This window comes from Schistocerca nitens, chromosome 6, assembly GCF_023898315.1.
Source record: "Schistocerca nitens isolate TAMUIC-IGC-003100 chromosome 6, iqSchNite1.1, whole genome shotgun sequence".
Taxonomy (NCBI): Eukaryota; Metazoa; Arthropoda; class Insecta; order Orthoptera; family Acrididae; genus Schistocerca; species Schistocerca nitens.
Genome location: NC_064619.1, coordinates 204,867,409 through 204,884,245, shown reverse-complemented (window position 1 = coordinate 204,884,245; position 16,837 = coordinate 204,867,409). Strand labels below are relative to the sequence as shown.

The following is a 16,837-nucleotide window of genomic DNA, read 5'->3' as shown; positions in this document are numbered from 1 at the left end:
AGGATTCGAACCTGCGACCGTAGGCCATATACTCGGCGACTTACGAACATTACCGTACATGTGAATATGCGTTTATTGTTTTATTACTGAAACATAATACGATCCTTGCACGGTTTCGTCATACAGACTTTAATAATGACCTGTAATATCAAATAGCTCAGTTTTTAATTTCTCAGAGCTTTTTCATCCGCTTATTTTTCGTGAGTATAATCCTTCATGCAATTTAATGCGTTATCTTCAATCACTTCGCTGGTTATTCTTTTGTATTATTTTTCGTGAGTATAATCACACAGTACAGTGCGGAAGAAAGCGTTGACGACTTTCACCACGCAGAAGTGCCGCAACACGACGTGGCAGGGACTCGACTAATGTCCGAAGTAGTGCTGGAGGAAATTGACACCATGAATCATTCAGCACTCTCCATAAATCCGCAAGAGTATGGGGGAGTCGAGATGCAGGTGATCACATAGGATGCTTACGTACGTGTCACGTGTCAGTGTCGCGTCTAGACGTGTCAGGGGTCCCATATCACTCCAACTGCACACGCCCCACACCATTACAGAGCCTCCACCAGCTTAAAAAGTTCCCTGCTCACATGCGGGGTCCATGGATTCATGACGTTGTCTCCGTACCCGTACACATCCATCCAATCGATACAATTTGAAAAGAGACTCGTCCGACCAGGCAACATGTTTCTCGTGATCAACAGTCCAGTATCGATGCTGCTGGGCCCAGGAGAGGCGTTAAGCTTTGTGTCGTGCGGTCATCAACGGTAAGCGAGTGGGCCTTCGGCCGCGAAAGCTCATATCGATGATTTTTCGTTGAATGGTTCGTGCGCTGACATCTGTTGATGACCCAGCATTGAAATCTGCAACAATTTGCGGAAGGGTAGCACTACCGTCACATTGAATGATTATCTTTAGTTATCGTTAGTCACGTTCTTCCGGTTGCCGTGATGTCGAAGATTTGATGTTTTGCCGGATTCCTGATATTCATAATACACTCGTGAAATGGTCGTACGGGCAAACGCCATTTCGTCGCTACCTCGGAGATGCTGTGTTCCATCGCTCGTGCGCCGACTATAACACCACGTTCAAACTCACTTATATCTTGATAAACTGTATTTTATAGGCTTTGCCGACCGGAGCACCGTATTCTGGGTGTTTACGTATCTCTGTATTTGAATACGCATGCCTACAATGCCGAATTACAAGAGTTAATACAAGGCAGGGACATAGTAAAATTTGTGAAATCACAGCGAATCCGATGGCTAGGACACTTGGAGAGAATGGCAGAGGATAGAATTCCAAAGAAAATGATGAATGGGATGATCCATTCAGTTAGGCGAAAAGGGAGACCTAGAAGAAGATGGATCGACGAGGTAATAATGGATATCACCAATATTGGAGTACTGCGTGTTGTGTGATGTCCTTAGGTTAGTTAGGTTTAAATAGTTCTACGTTCTAGGGGACTGATGACCATAGATGTTAAGTCCCATAGTGCTCAGAGCCATTTGAACCAATATGAGAGTCCGGGGGTGGAAAACAGCAGCAAATAACCGAGAAGTGTGGAGGAAGATTGTTGAAGAAGCCAAAGCTCACCAAGGGCTATAGCGCTACTGAAGATGCCTACACTAGTTTCTTTGGCGCTTCAGTGTATTATTTAGCTTTACCTAGCGGTATTTGTTGTTCCATATTTCGTGGATTATTGCCCACGACACTCACCCATTACCACGCATTGTTACCAAACTACCTGACTAACAGAATAACGGAATTCACAATATCCTTAATATGTATGCATCTCATGTCTATAATGGTACTCATGACTTTTCCCGTGACACATATTCTGACCAGGTCTACGCCGAGCTGATGATTTATGCAGCTGTTACCCCATTTATCATATGTTTCTGCAAAAATACTTTCATAACATTGAAAAATCGTATAACACGCCATCATTCTGACCCAGAATAGCCCGGTTTTTCGTAATCGCCTACAATCAGATGCAAAGGCCTTGTGATGTTACTGTCACTGCGATAATAAACCAGTATATCGTGGAAGCCGTGGATGCTCTTTCAGTGCCAGTTCATTTTTGTAACACAACCTATGACTAGCTTAGAGACAGAAGTGATGACATTTTCAGCAGGACCTGACCATTATTTTGCAGGACAATGCTCAAGCACGTACAGTACAAGCTGTTACTGATTTGTTTGACTGATGGGGCTGCTAAGTGCTGTACCATATACTGCACTCTCCTAAATTAAGCCCTCGTGAGTTCAAGTCTATTTCTAAACTGAAGGAAACACTTCACGGCATTCGCTTCAAAACTGCGGGCAACAGAGAGCGGGCAGTAGCCCGCGCCGCTCGAACTGTCCACACAACTGGCACTGCTAAGAGTATCCTACGACTTCCACATCGCTGGCAACGGATTAAAAACAACGCTGGTGACTACTTTGAAGGTCAGTAAGACTTTGAAACGCGTATTTATTTTGTACGAGCTGTAAATAAATAGTTGCCACTGTTAGAGTTCCAACCCTCGTATTTTCAATGCAGTGCTGAAATAGAGATAAATTATGGGAAAGATTCAAAAGAAGTGCGATAAATTATGGTAATGATTCAAAAGAAGTGCGATTATGCGATTACTCAGCAGCTAGCCATCGGAGACCACAGGTTCCTCACATCAAAACACTCAAAAAATGTTCCTCAATAAACTCCGAAATTTGTAGGCGGAGTTAGGGTTCACACTGTATACATACAGAGCGTCCCATTTTTCCTGACCATATCTTCTGGACAAGAAGTTGTTGTCCAGAACAAAAATAAAAAATATATCAAGCAAATTTTGTTTCGCTGCAAGGACGACCTTAACGAGCACGACTGCTTTTTTTTTCTTAAAAAAAATCTTTTCGTGACGAAGACAGGAAGAATACTGTGTCATTTTTAGTAGCACCCAATACTTTTTATTCGGTAATCTTTTTCTTCTTCTGCAGATCTGTTCCAAAGCGTATCATAGTTACGAAAGGAAATGCTTTGGGTAGCATTACTGGGTTTATAATGCATGACCGAGCTGTGCTGGTGGGAGCGGATTCCATTGGATTCGGAATCCACCGGTCAGAAATCTGCTATATAACGCACCAGCGCAACAATTCCCAGTCCATATTTGACCTCTGTGCCACGTCACATAACGGATGTCCTCAACACTGCACATAGCAGACGCACAACGTCAGCAGTGATTATCTAAATATGAATGTCACCAGCAGATCCCAACCCGGAAAGAAAATAAAGCCTAGTCAAGACGACACTAGAAATTTTTTTTTTCCCCGTGTGCACTGTCAGGAAGCACGGGTAAAGTGCTGTACTAATCATTCACGAGGCTTAAGTTGAATCCTGTGCTGCTCATTTACTTTGAAAAAGCTGTACCACTGAATTGGTCTCAGGTAAGCCTTATGCTAATCATCTGTGATAAAGTAACCGTCTGATGCTAGACAGGGAGGAACGACGATAAACGAGCAAAAAGATGGATGTTCAACATTTCACCACACTACACTTAAACCTATCGCTGCCCATCCGCGAGGACACAGTAACAAGTGTCGTTTTCTGAACTCTCTCTTCTCTTGACGGTCTTGCACAACCTTTTTGCATAACCTGAAACTAATCTGCGTTAGCAACTGGTTTGAGCTCCTAAATAAAATTCTACGAGCGCTATCCGCTCGTCATTAAAATAAACAGCTTTGCATGTTACACAAAATTCCATTAATAATTTGGCCACTGCACAAGAAGAAAGCATCATCACATTGAAATAACACCTTACCGTATTCCAGATCATATTTATTAAATAAGACAGATGTTATAGGAAGTAGGGTTCGTTAATGTAGGTCGATATCACAATTATCAAACATTTATTCAAATTCAAAGATAACCTGAAATATTAATAGCAATGCGAGTCTTGAGAAGCAAAGACACAGACAACTTCCTTGAAGTACTGAATTTAGGTATTTGGAACTTTGATTGGCATCGTTAGAACGACTGAAAGAAGAACAAACTCTGAGTTCCTCATATGCTCAACTCGCATTTTCAGATTAACCAGAGAAATAAACCAATGAACTCTGTATGCAAGGAGCACAAACAGCCAGGTAAATGCGAGATTTTCAGAGCAGGAACTCAGAAATATGAAAGTAAGACCTCACGCTATAGCAAAAACTAACACATACGTCTTTAAACTCTACAGTTAGCAGAGACCACAGCCAAGAAGCATTCAAAATTCTCTGTTCTCAGCCCAAGCTCCGATGGAAGGGCAACAGCGTGCTTGTAGCCAGTCTGACGAAGAAGAAGATTCCTTGAAACATGAATACAGAGAGGAATGATACGAAACATTCCCTGGTACGGGGGGAAAATAAGCATAAATAATTTAGTGGGTTGGTACAGAGTTTGAACTGTCTCTTACTGTTGGCTGGCATTGTCTACTAGAGGATACAGTATAGAAACGGAAATACTGTTGAGGTGGCAGGAAATTTCTTACGTGTCATGGAAACAGAAAGGCTGGATTCTTGTTGACATTCACGCTTAATTGATAAAGATGGGCACTTCGGACCAAGATACCCTTGCGGCTACGAGTAACGGTTTAACGACTGGAAGCCGCTCCATCAGAATCCAGCGAGCAGGCCCTCGCAACTTCTCCTGAATGCCACCCAAGTTTTGAGTAAGGCTTTCCTGCTTCACATCCACAGTAAACATGGGATATTCCGGAATCCGCTTCCCCGCGTGAGAACCTTTCAGCCACCACCCAACAGTTTGTACTGCTTGCTTTTATTATGAAATAAATGTGATTGACCTGATACAGGATCGAGAAGCAAATTGTATCACTCACAATAAAAAGCCAAGTAGGAGTCACATATCTTACTGTTAAATAGTTAAGAACCAGAGCTTTAAGGGAGGAAGTTCATGAAATTGACAGAAAATGTCGGTTTTAAATTTTTTTTGTTTATTAGTAGAACACATGGACAGTAAGTTCCCAAAGTTTCTATGATGAAATCGCGTCTGAAGTGTCTGAAAAATAATTAAATGCGTGACGCGACCTTCCTGCCACCCACACTCCTTGATGCAATACTTCTACATTAGATCGGTCAACAAAGATTCCGTGGACTACTTTCAAGTAAACTTTCAGTTGAAAAATTTGAATGCATTGGACACACCCAGAAGAGAACGGGATCTAGATTGGCGAAAGTTAGTGACACCAAGAGCAAAAAGTTGGAAGATGGAAAGGGCATGGGCGAACACAGCAGACTTACAAAGCGTACTATGGCAAGTCTATCAGCAGAACCTATTTAGTATACTCGTAAGTGACATGAAGAGCGCAGCACGAGCTATATATTTGCACACAGTGTCATCAGATGAACATCTCATTAATCATATGTGCCAGATTGTCTGATGTAAATATCTACGGGCTCAGAGGGATAGCAACCCTTACATTCACAAGAACAGGCTTCCAAAATGTATCCTGCACGTTATCAAGGCCTCTTACAGGTTCCTGACCTATTCTTAACTCCTAAAAAACGGTGTTCATGGCAAAACCCTTGAATCAAAATGAGTCTCTAAAATCACTCATATGGAAACGATGCCCTAAAACTAACTTTTCATCCGACAGAGTTGTCAGAATTGCAACTTATGATGTAGTTTAATCATGAGAACGCATTTGAAGATGAAGGTATTAGAGAGAATAGGCTTTAAGATAGGAAATTTCTCTCAAGACATCTTGAGAAAAATAGATTTGCCTCTCTGCACCAAAACGTCATTTGAAGACCTGCTACAGGAAAGCAGGCAGAAGACAGCAGAGAAGGACATGAAGGGAAAGAGGACCATGAGTATAAATTTAGGGCTTTCCGAAGAGGTGTCATGAGAAAAAACGTTAGGCTGAACTGCATTTCCTGAAAGTCATGATTTTTAAAGTTTATATACCTTTTTCTCAGTATCTATGAAGGCTAGAATTATGAAATTTTATATACTTATTTCTAAACACACAATAAATGTTGTATCAACAGAAAATTTTGAAATTTTGAGTTAGGTTGAGATACGGGGCAAAGTGCTTGTAATTTTGCATGAATATTTTATTATAGATACAGGATCATAATTTAAAAATTATTATAATTCACCTATACGGTATGTTCAAAAAACCTCATGAGAGAGGTTCACTATATGCAATGAAATTAAACAGAGATAAAGGTATTATTTTCTGAAAATAAGATTTTTAAATTGCACGAAGTTAAATATATATAACTTACCTGTAAGTGTGTTAATTTCATGTAAAGGATCCTACAAAATTGCATTGCCGTATCTTCAAAATTGAGAATTTGTTGCATCTTTCAAATAATACGTGTTTTTCATGAAAACCCCCCTTAACTGTGAACGTTTCAGCATCAACCTCGCCCATTCGCCACCATTGGAAAGATACGATTGCAGCCTGAATTCCCTACCTGTGTCTTCACCAGCCTAATCTTTTTCTCGTATTAATTTTGCCTGTCACCTGTCGATTCACAGTGATCGTCCGCGTTCTTCCCACGTAATCCTGTCAGCTCAGTGACTAGCACACGGCCCTGTTGCAGTGGCTGGGGGAAGGAGCCCTGCGGTCGCGCATGGAGGGCCACGTGCTGCTGGTGCGGCTGCAGTGCCGCCAACCTCACGACGCCGCACGCCTTCCGTCCGCCGCCGACTCTGACTCTGACTCGGACGCCTCCGCCACGGCAGACTTCAGCCCCTGCGTGGCCTTCCGCGTCGCGGGTACACCCAGGGAACCCGGTACGTCTCTTCTCACGCCAACAACGCAGTCTGCTATTTATTTAAGAATGAAAAATACTATTATCGTAACACAAAAAGGCGAATAAATCCTGGGCAGAGTAAGGAACGTAAAAGAAGACCTCTTGATGGATTCACGCTTTTAATCCATCCCTCGAAATTTTATATCCCCAGAAAATAAAAAAAGTGTGCTCTTGTTTATTGTGGCTGGCGAATCTTCTGGATTTGGGACACAGGACCAGAGACCTCAGATTATAAATTTTCAAGATGCAGTTGTGCCAACACCTTGCAGCTGAGAGAGCTCACTGCGCTGAGGAAACAGGTTTAATGCATAAAAAAGCGTCAGTATGTCAAGATGTTTTGTGATGGATAGTTACTCATATGTTGCCCGCCGGATTAGTGTCGCCGGCCGTTGTGGCCGAGCGGTTCTAGGCGCTTCAGTCTGGAACCGCGCGACCGCTATGGTCGTAGGTTCGAATCCTGCCTCAGGCATGAATGTGTGTGATGTCCATACGTTAGTTAGGTTCAAGTAGTTCTAAGTTCTAGGGGAATGATGACCTCAGATGTTGAGTCCCATAGTGCTCAGAGCCATTTGAACCACTTTGATTAGTGTCGAGGTCAGGTGTGCCGGCCAGTCTGTGGATAGTTTTTAAGGCGGTTTTCCATCTGCCTCTGCGAATGCGGGCTGGTTCCCCTTATTCCGCCTCAGTTACACTATGTCGGCGATTGCCGCGCAAACACTTTCTCCACGTACGCGTACACCATAATTACTCTACCGCGCAAACATTGGAGTTACACTCGTCTGGTGTGAGACGCTCCTAGGGAGGGTCCAATGGAGGCCGAACCGCACAGTAACCCTGAAAGAGTGGTTTGGTGTGGGGTGGCGGATGGAAGAAGTGGACTGCTGTAGCTTGTTGTGGATTGTGTACCACTGAGGGCTACGGCGGGGACGCAGCCTCTCCGTCGTTTCTACACCCCCAGTTCAATACAATACCATACAATACTCATATGTTTAGTGACAAGTGGCATTTCAGTGTCAGTCTTATAAATACGCTCAAAGACAAAAAGAACACCCAAAATGAAGGAATTATCCGAAGCGTACGGAAATTGGAAGACGTGACGTACGGGTACAGGAAAAGAAATGATTGCAGTTTCATAAAAATTGGATGATTTATTGAAGAGAGAGAGCGAAATAACGAAGCAAGTTAATAACGAGTTGGTCCAAATCTGGACTGTTATTCGGCTTGCCACTGACTAATAGAGTTGTTGTATGTCCTTCTGAAAGGTATCGTGCCAAATTCTGCCCAATTGGTGCGTTAGATCTCAGGACGGCTTGCCATGAAGGGCAACAAAACTGGACGTAGAATATTGTCAACGTAACGCTGTGCTGCAATGGTGCCACGGATTACAACCAAAGGGCTCTAAGCCATCCTGGGTTTGCATTTAAGCAAGTTAATGCACACGATGAGAGCTTCTACTGCTTGTCTTCGTGCCTGACAAACCTACCTTGGCCAGCAACATCGCCACATCTCTCCCCCATTCACAACATTTCGAGCATTGTGGGCAGGGTCCTCCAACCAGCTCGTGATTTTGACGATCCAACTCGCCAATTGGACAGAATTTGGCACGATATCTCTCAGGAGGACATCCAGTAACCGTATCAGTCAAGGCCAAGCCGAATACTGACTGCATAAGGACCAGAGGTGGACCCAAGCGTTATTGGCTTGCTCAATTAGTGAAGCTCTTTCTGTTGAGTAAACCATCCAATTTTTCTGCACAGTAATCATTTGTTTGTATGTACATGTACATAACTTCTTTCGAGTTCCATCGTCTCATTCAGATAATTGCTTCGTGCTGCGTCGTTTTTTTTTTTTCCTTAGTGTACATTTTCCGGACTAGTTTTATTTTGATGTAATTCTTCATGCTTTCCCAGCGATCCTGGATATTCGGGAATCCAGCCGGATGTTCGCGTCGTTCTCGCACGATATTTCAACAGCGTGCCTCGCTGTCTTCTTCAGGTGCTACCTGAGACTGGTCCTTGGGTCGATCGAGTCCAGTATTTATGCCTGGAAGGAGCTGGGCGTTCCGTCTTCGGTCCGCGCCGAGTCGAGTGTTTCGTCTGTGGTTCGCGCCCGCCAGACTCGGCTTCAATGGATCCCTCCAGTCGCGGATGTACCGACTGCCGTCTGCGCCTATTTTGGCCGTCCCCAAAGGTTGTGGCCGTCATCTGGGGTGTGTCAGACCCGATCTGAGATGTTGGGTACTATGATTTCCACTTCTGTTTCGTGCTGGGCGCTCCATAATCGGTCCGCGCCGCGTCGTGTGTTCCGTCTGCGGTCCACGCCCCCCCCCCCCCCCCCCCCGGTGTTTCGACCGCCGTCCGCGGCCGGCCTGTCCTCCTTCTGAAGTCGAGTTCCTGATCTGGGGTGTGTCGAATCTGGTCTCTAATGTCCGACACGTTGTGTCACGGCTGTTCTCTCGGTCTGCACTTCTATTTCTTGTAGAATCCCGGAGTATCCTGCGTTGAGTTTTCACAAGCTCAAGCGCTGGATTCCAGTCAGTGCTGATTTGGTATCCCGAGTCACGTTTGATTAGATTATCTGTGACCTAAATCTCAATGGCTTCTTTAATGACACTGTCCCAAAATCTTGAGATCTGTGTCACAATCTTGGTGTCATTGTAATCCATTGAATGACCAAGTTCCAGACAATGCTCTGCTATCGCTGATTTAGTTGCCTGTCTGAGTCTGGTATGTGTTCTTTACACCTGACGTCGACAGTTCTGGTGGTCTGGCCAATGTATGACATCCCACACTGGCATGGTATGTTGTAAATACCTGGCTTGCGTAGCCCCAGGTCATCTTTTACATTCCCCAGCATAGGCCCAATTTTGGTGGGTGGGCAAAATATGCTGTTGATGTCATATTTCTGGAGAATCCTGCTGATTTTGGCAGAGATTGGTCCGGCGTATGGCAGGTATGCCATCTTCTTTGCCTCTTCTGCTTCTTCTTCTGGATCCTTTGGCTGGTTGTCAGGTTGAAGTGCCTTCTGGATATCTCTAGAGGAGTACCCATTCCTGCTGAACACTGATCGTAAGTGTTCTATTTCTGTGGCCAATCTATCAGCATCTGACAGAGTTTGTGCTCTGTGGACGAGTTTTTTGAGCACTCCATTCTTCTGTGCCGGATAGATGCAATTGCTGGCTTGTAGGTATAAGTCAGTGAGTGTAGGTTTGAGGTACGCACTGAGTCCAAATGTGCCCTCTGCCTTTCTCTTCACTAGAATAGCCAAGGACGGAAATAGTCCATCCTAGTTTTATTTTGCTAACCTCGTTCATCTCTATAATGTCTCTAAAGATTCCAGAATTCTGTTCTTAGTTTTAATTAGTGAGTAAGGCACTTTTCTTCTTGAAATAGTCGGAAGTATCGCTTGAGGAAAACGTCATACTAGACAACTGGATACACAAAGCTTGTGGAAGTGGCAACACAGTTGGAGCCGACAGTGTCATACTCCCTTTATGGTACTGATAGCGAAAACAGTCCATTCCTCCCGCTGTTAAGTGGCAACAACTTTTTGCTGTCAATTAAAACTTATTTTTTCCGTACTTGGTGCAGACAGCGGCTTATCAGAGGCGGACGGCCGGCTGGGGGCTGCGCTCGGGGGCGGCAGCGACGGCGGCGGCCTGAGCGCCAGCGAGTACGTGGCGATCGGCGTGTGCTCGCTGCTGCTGGGGCTCGTCTACGTGGCGTCGGTGCTGCTATACCTGCACGCGCGGCGCGGCGGCGGCGGCTCGTCCAAGTCCGGCTGCAGCTCGGCGGAGCTGGGCCTGGGGGCGGCCGAGCCGCTGGAGCCGCCGCCGGTCGTCAAGCGCAACCCGCTGCTGCTGCAGCCGCAGGCGCGCGCCGGCCGCCGCAGGCGCCGACACGACGACACCGACTCGTGCTGCAGCTCCGCCAGGTCCTCCGACGCCAACGACGACTCGCAGGGCCCACTGTCCGACGACGAGCGCGGATCGGTAAGCTCCACGGCGAGATTTTTGGCTGCAGATCTTTCAAATTAGTGCGTTGCAGGCGCTATTGGCGTTGTTACCTGTGATGGCGCAATCGTTTCAGCTTGATGTCGGTCTTGGAATAGTGACGCTTAAGGGTATTTAGAGATGGCACGCACGTCTCGTTTGTGCATCGTGAATGACCCTCACTTGCCTTAAACTTCATGCAGTTCTCTAACGCAGATGGCGCTGATACACTACTGGCCATTAAAATTGCTACACCACGAAGATGACGTGCTACAGACGCTAAATCTAACCGACAGGAAGAGGATGCTGTGATATGCAAATGATTAGCTTCTCAGAACATTCACCCAAGGTTGGCGCCGGTGGCGGCACCTACAACGTGCTGACATGAGGAAAGTTTCCAACCGATTTCTCATACACAAACAGCAGTTGACCGGCGTTGCCTGGTGAAACGTTGCTGTCATGCCTCGTGTAAGGAAGAGAAAAGCTTACCATGACATATCCGACTATGATAAAGGTCGTATTGTAGCCTATCGCGATTGCGGTTTATCGTATCGCGACACTGCTGCTCGCGTTAGTCGAGATACAAAGACTGTTATCAGAATATGGAATCGGTGGGTTTATGAGGGTAATACGGAATGCCGTGCTGGATCCCAACGGCCTCGTATCACTTACAGTCGAGTTGAAAGGCATCTTATCCGCGTGGCTGTAACGGATTGTGCAGCCACGTCTCGATCCCTGAGTCAACAGATGAGGACGTTTGCAAGACAACAACCATCTGCACGAACAGTTCGACGACGTTTGCAGCAGCTCGGAGACCATGGCTGTGGTTACCCTTGACGCTGCATCACAGACAGGAGCGCCTGCGATGGTGTACTCAACGACGAACCTGGGTGCACGAATGGCAAAACGTCACATTTTCGGATGAATCCAGGTTCTGTTTACAGCATCATGATGGTCGCATCCGTGTTTGGCAACATCGCGGTGAACGCTCATTGGAAGCGTGTATTCGTCAACGGCATACTGGCGTATCACCCGGCGTGATGATATGGGGTGCCATTGGTTACACGTCTCGGTCACCTCTTGTTCGCATTGACGGCACTTTGAACAGTGGACGTTACATTTCACATGTGTTACGACCCGTGGCTCTACCCTTCATACAATCCCTGCGAAACTCTACATTTCAGCAGTATAATGCACGACCGCATGTTGCAGGTCGTGTGCGGGCCTTTCTGGATACAGAAAATGTTCGACTGCTGCCCTGGCCAGCACGTTCTCCAGATCGCTCACCAATTGAAAACGTTTGGTGAATGGTGGCCGAGCAACTGGCTCGTCACAATACGCCAGTCACTACTCTTGATGGACTGTACACTCCATCCAAGCTCTGTGTGAGCCAATGCCCAGGCGTATCAAGGCCGTTATTACGGCCAGAGGTGGTTGTTCTGGGTACTGATTTCTCAGGATCTATGCACCCAAATTGCGTGAAAATGTAATCACATGTCATTTCTAGTATAATGTATTTGTCCAATGAATACCCGTTTATCATCTGCATTTCTTGTTGGTGTAGCAATTTTAATGGCTAGTAGTGAAGTATAAGCAGCTCTAAGGTCTTTTCGTTGCCGGTGCTGTTGTCTACAGCAATGTTTGGAAAGGAATTGCAGAAATACTTGGACAAGATTTTAACTTGGTGTAATGAATGGCTGCTCTTTTTAATTGTGGGTAAATGTACACTGTGCTAAAGGGTAACTTTTTAGCGGATCACTTTTTAGCGTATCACTTGGTCTTACATCGGGACGCGTAAGTTTGAACTTTCGCTCAAAGATGCTTACAGATACCTCTGTAATGGTATAAACACCAAGGCGTGGTGCCATGCGACGATATTCTAAGGCTCGACAAACAAGGTGTCGGCATATGCGAAAGAAAGACCAGAGCTCAGAAGTTGATGTGAGGTGTACTGTGGGTTAATCTACATCTACATGGATACTCTGCAAATCACATTTAAGTGCCTGGAAGATGGTTCTCGAACCACCTTCACAATTCTCTATTATTCCAGTCTCGTATAGCGCGTGGAAGGAATGAACACTTATATCTTTCCGTACGAGCTCTGATTTCCCTTACTTTATCGTGGTGATCGTTCCTCCCTATGTAGGTCGGTGTCAACAAAATATTTTCGCATTTGGAGGAGAAAGTTGGTGACTGGAATTTCGTGAGAAGATTCCGTCGCAACGAAAAACGCCTTTCTTTTAATGATTTCCAGCCCAAATCCTGTATCATTTCTGTGACACTCTCTCCCACATTTCGAGATAATACAAAACGTGCTGCCTTTCTTTGAACTTTTTCGATGTACTCCGTCAGTCCTATCTGGTAAGAATCCCACACCGCGCAGCAGTATTCTAAACGAGGACGGACAACCGTAGTGTAGGCAGTCTCCTTAGTAGGTCTGTTACATTTTTTAAGTGCCCTGCCAATAAAAAGCAGTCTTTGGATAGCCTTCCCCACAACATTTTTTGTGTGTTCCTTCCAATTTAAGTTGTTCGTAATAGTCATACCTAGGTATTTGATTGAATTTACGGCTTTTAGATTAGACTGATTTATCGTGTAACCGAAGTTTAACGAGTTCCTTTTAGAACTCATGTCGATGACCTCACACTTTTCGTTATTTAGGGTCAACTGACACTTTTCGCACCATTCAGATATCTTTTCTAAATCGTCTTGCAGTTTGTTTTGACCTTCTGATGACTTTATCAGTCGATAAACGGCAGCGTCATCTGCAAACAACCGACGACGGCTGCTCAGATTGTCTCCCAAATCGTTTATAGATAAGCAACAGCAAAGGGCCCATAACACTACATTCGGGAACGCCTGAAATAACTTCTGTTTTACTCAATTACTGTCCGTCAATTACTAGGAACTGTGACCTCTCTGACAGGAAATTGCAAATCCAGTCACATAACTGAGACGATATTCCATAAGCCCGCAACTTCAGTACTAGTCGCTTGTCAATGATGTCCCATTGGCACGAAACTCCACCACAATTGTGCCTCCCACCACCGTCAACGTGTAACACTCGGCCATTCGTTTGACGGCTCTGACATGGAATCGCGTCGCCCAACTCTGAAATCACTCAGTTTTCTTGTGAGTGGGCGAGGAAAACGTGTCAGCGTCGCTCGCAATCGACACGAAAAGCCACAGGGGGTGGCATAAAGGGCGTCAATCAAACCACCCGTTCCTTTCGGATGTTGATTCCCACACATTTTGCAGTCGAAAACGACAGTTCGCAGGGCGATGAGTAACAGGAAGACGTTCTTCACAATCACTGATACTGCTAACATCTCCCTGACGCTTCAACCCTTCTCGAAGGGCATCGTGGGCTACCAACAACACTGAAACTGACTCAGTCATTTGGAGCGCAGTGCTACGGCAGTTTTCGCTCTGGTGTACAAGTGAAACCACTAGCGACCGTTCAAAGCCATTTAACGAGATTTTAAAGCGATGTGATGCAGCCAAGGGTTCTTATGATTTTTCATTGGTCCAGTTTCATGCCCTCCTGTGGCGTGAGCATGGAGGGGTTCGACATTGACAAACGCGTCAATAAAAAGGCTAGTGGTCCCTCTAAGCCCCCGCCCCACCATCCTAAGTTAGTCAATGACCATCGCGGAGTCGTCATATGAAGCGATTAAATGTGGGTAAGAGGGGCTGTGATGGCCTTTCCAACGTGTGACACCTTCACGACGGATTTTGGCAAAATTATGGTGAAATTTTGTGGCAATGGAATATGATTAACCTGCTTTACACGTCAAATGAATTTGTGAGCTCTGGCCTTTTCTTTCCCTTGTGTCGACACCTCGCTGTATGAAGCATTGTCGAGCCTGAGGGTGACATTGCAGGGCTCCACAATTTTGGACGATTACAGAAGACGTTTGTAGGCACCTTTGAGCCAAATTTCAAACTTGTGCGTTTCATAGAGATAAATTTACATGGTTTCGAATTACTGGTGCTCAATGTAGTGTGTTACTGCCGGCAACGTTACATCATGTAAGTATTGACTGTTAGTACCAGGGAGCGATACGAAATGCGACGATCACCTGAAATACCTATTAGGGAAGACGAATGAAGGGTTCTAGGAAACTGAATGCGTGTGTAAATAAGACGCAAGTAGTGGTTCTAGGCGCTTCAGTCCGGAACCGCGCTGCTGCTACGGTCGCAGGTTCGAATCCTGCCTCTGGAATGGATGTGTGTGATGTCCTTAGGTTAGTTACGTTTAAGTAGTTCTAAGTCTAGGAAACTGATGACAGCTGTTAAGTCCCATAGTGCTTATAGCCATTTGACCCATTTGAGCGATCGATTCTAAAGTATTTTTTCCAGTTTCTTGACTCCGTATCAAATAGACATTGTGACAGATGTCCAACGAATCCAGAGAAGTGCAGCGGGTGTGGTGACAGGTTTGTACAGCCAGTGTGAAACGACGCAGTCTGATCCGGAACACCTGTTAGTGAATACTAATATGAAGTGCATCCACACTTCGCATTGACTGCTTCAGCTTTGCTCAGGACGCTTTATGTCTGCGGAGGAACGGTAGACCACTCTTCCCGAAGAGCCGGCTCTAGAGAAGGTAGCGATGTTAGACGCTGGGGAAAGAATCGAAGCCAACGTTCTCACTCATACCAAAGGTGTTTCATTCGATTCAGGCCAGTCCTTTTCAGGAATGTTATTGTCCGCAAACCATTGTCCCACAGTTGCTGCAACGTGAGAGAGTGCATAGTCATGCTGGCACAATTGATCGTCGTTTCCAGGCTGCTCATCTGCTGCACATAGTGTTCTAAAATGTGTTCATACCCATCTACATTTGCCATTTTAAGAGTAATAAAGATTGCACAAAGTAACACGAAGCACACCCCGATATCGTAACAGCACCTCCTCCGTACTTCACTGTTGGCAGTATACATTAAGGAGGCTAACGTTCTCTAGGTCGTCGCCTAAGCGTAATCCTCCCGTTGGATTTCCACAGGGTACGGCGTGATTACTCACTCCAAATCACTCGTTTACAGATGCCGTTTCTCTTTAGACCACCTCAAGCGTCGCGTAGCACTGACTGGAGAAATGTGTGGCTTATGACGACATACTCGACCACTGTACTCCAATCTTCTAAACTTCCTGCGCACAGTCATCGTGTTAACCCGACTGCTGGTGGCACATTGGGAGTGACGAGTGATTCCTTCTACTAATTTCGTGCAATGCTCGACGCTCCCTTTCCGTCAGTATATAAGGTCGCGTTTTTTTAGCTGTGCTGTTGCATTCGCCTTTCCACTTTACAGTCACATCTCCTACTATCGATTTGGCAGTTGTAGAAGGGTTGGAATGTCACTGATGGATCTGTTAATCAGGTGACATCCAATGACCGGTCCACGTTCGAAATCCAGCCCGATCTATCACCTGTGATGCTACCAGATCTACACTCCTGGAAATTGAAATAAGAACACCGTGAATTCATTGTCCCAGGAAGGGGAAACTTTATTGACACATTCCTGGGGTCAGATACATCACATGATCACATTGACAGAACCACAGGCACATAGACACAGGCAACAGAGCATGCACAATTTCGGCACTAGTACAGTGTATATCCACCTTTCGCAGCAATGCAGGCTGCTATTCTCCCATGGAGACGATCGTAGAGATGCTGGATGTAGTCCTGTGGAACGGCTTGCCATGCCATTTCCACCTGGCGCCTCAGTTGGACCAGCGTTCGTGCTGGACGTGCAGACCGCGTGAGACGACGCTTCATCCAGTCCCAAACATGCTCAATGGGGGACAGATCCGGAGATCTTGCTGGCCAGGGTAGTTGACTTACACCTTCTAGAGCACGTTGGGTGGCACGGGATACATGCGGACGTGCATTGTCCTGTTGGAACAGCAAGTTCCCTTGCCGGTCTAGGAATGGTGGAACGATGGGTTCGATGACGGTTTGGATGCACCGTGCACTATTCAGTGTCCCCTCGACGATCACCAGTGGTGTACGGCCAGTGTAGGAGATCGCTCCCCAC

At 45.8% G+C, this 16,837-nt stretch overlaps 1 protein-coding gene across 1 annotated transcript in view; it reads left to right on the top strand.

The window, feature by feature from the left end:
- Nucleotides 1-16,837, top strand: part of LOC126263284 (uncharacterized) — a 354,259-nt gene that overhangs the window by 152,592 nt on the left and 184,830 nt on the right. Inside the window, exons 5-7 of the mRNA XM_049960369.1 lie at nt 6,593-6,789; nt 10,451-10,636; nt 10,697-10,796. Coding sequence (XP_049816326.1) covers nt 6,593-6,789; nt 10,451-10,636; nt 10,697-10,796 — 483 coding nt within the window. The remainder of the gene's footprint in view (nt 1-6,592; nt 6,790-10,450; nt 10,637-10,696; nt 10,797-16,837) is intronic.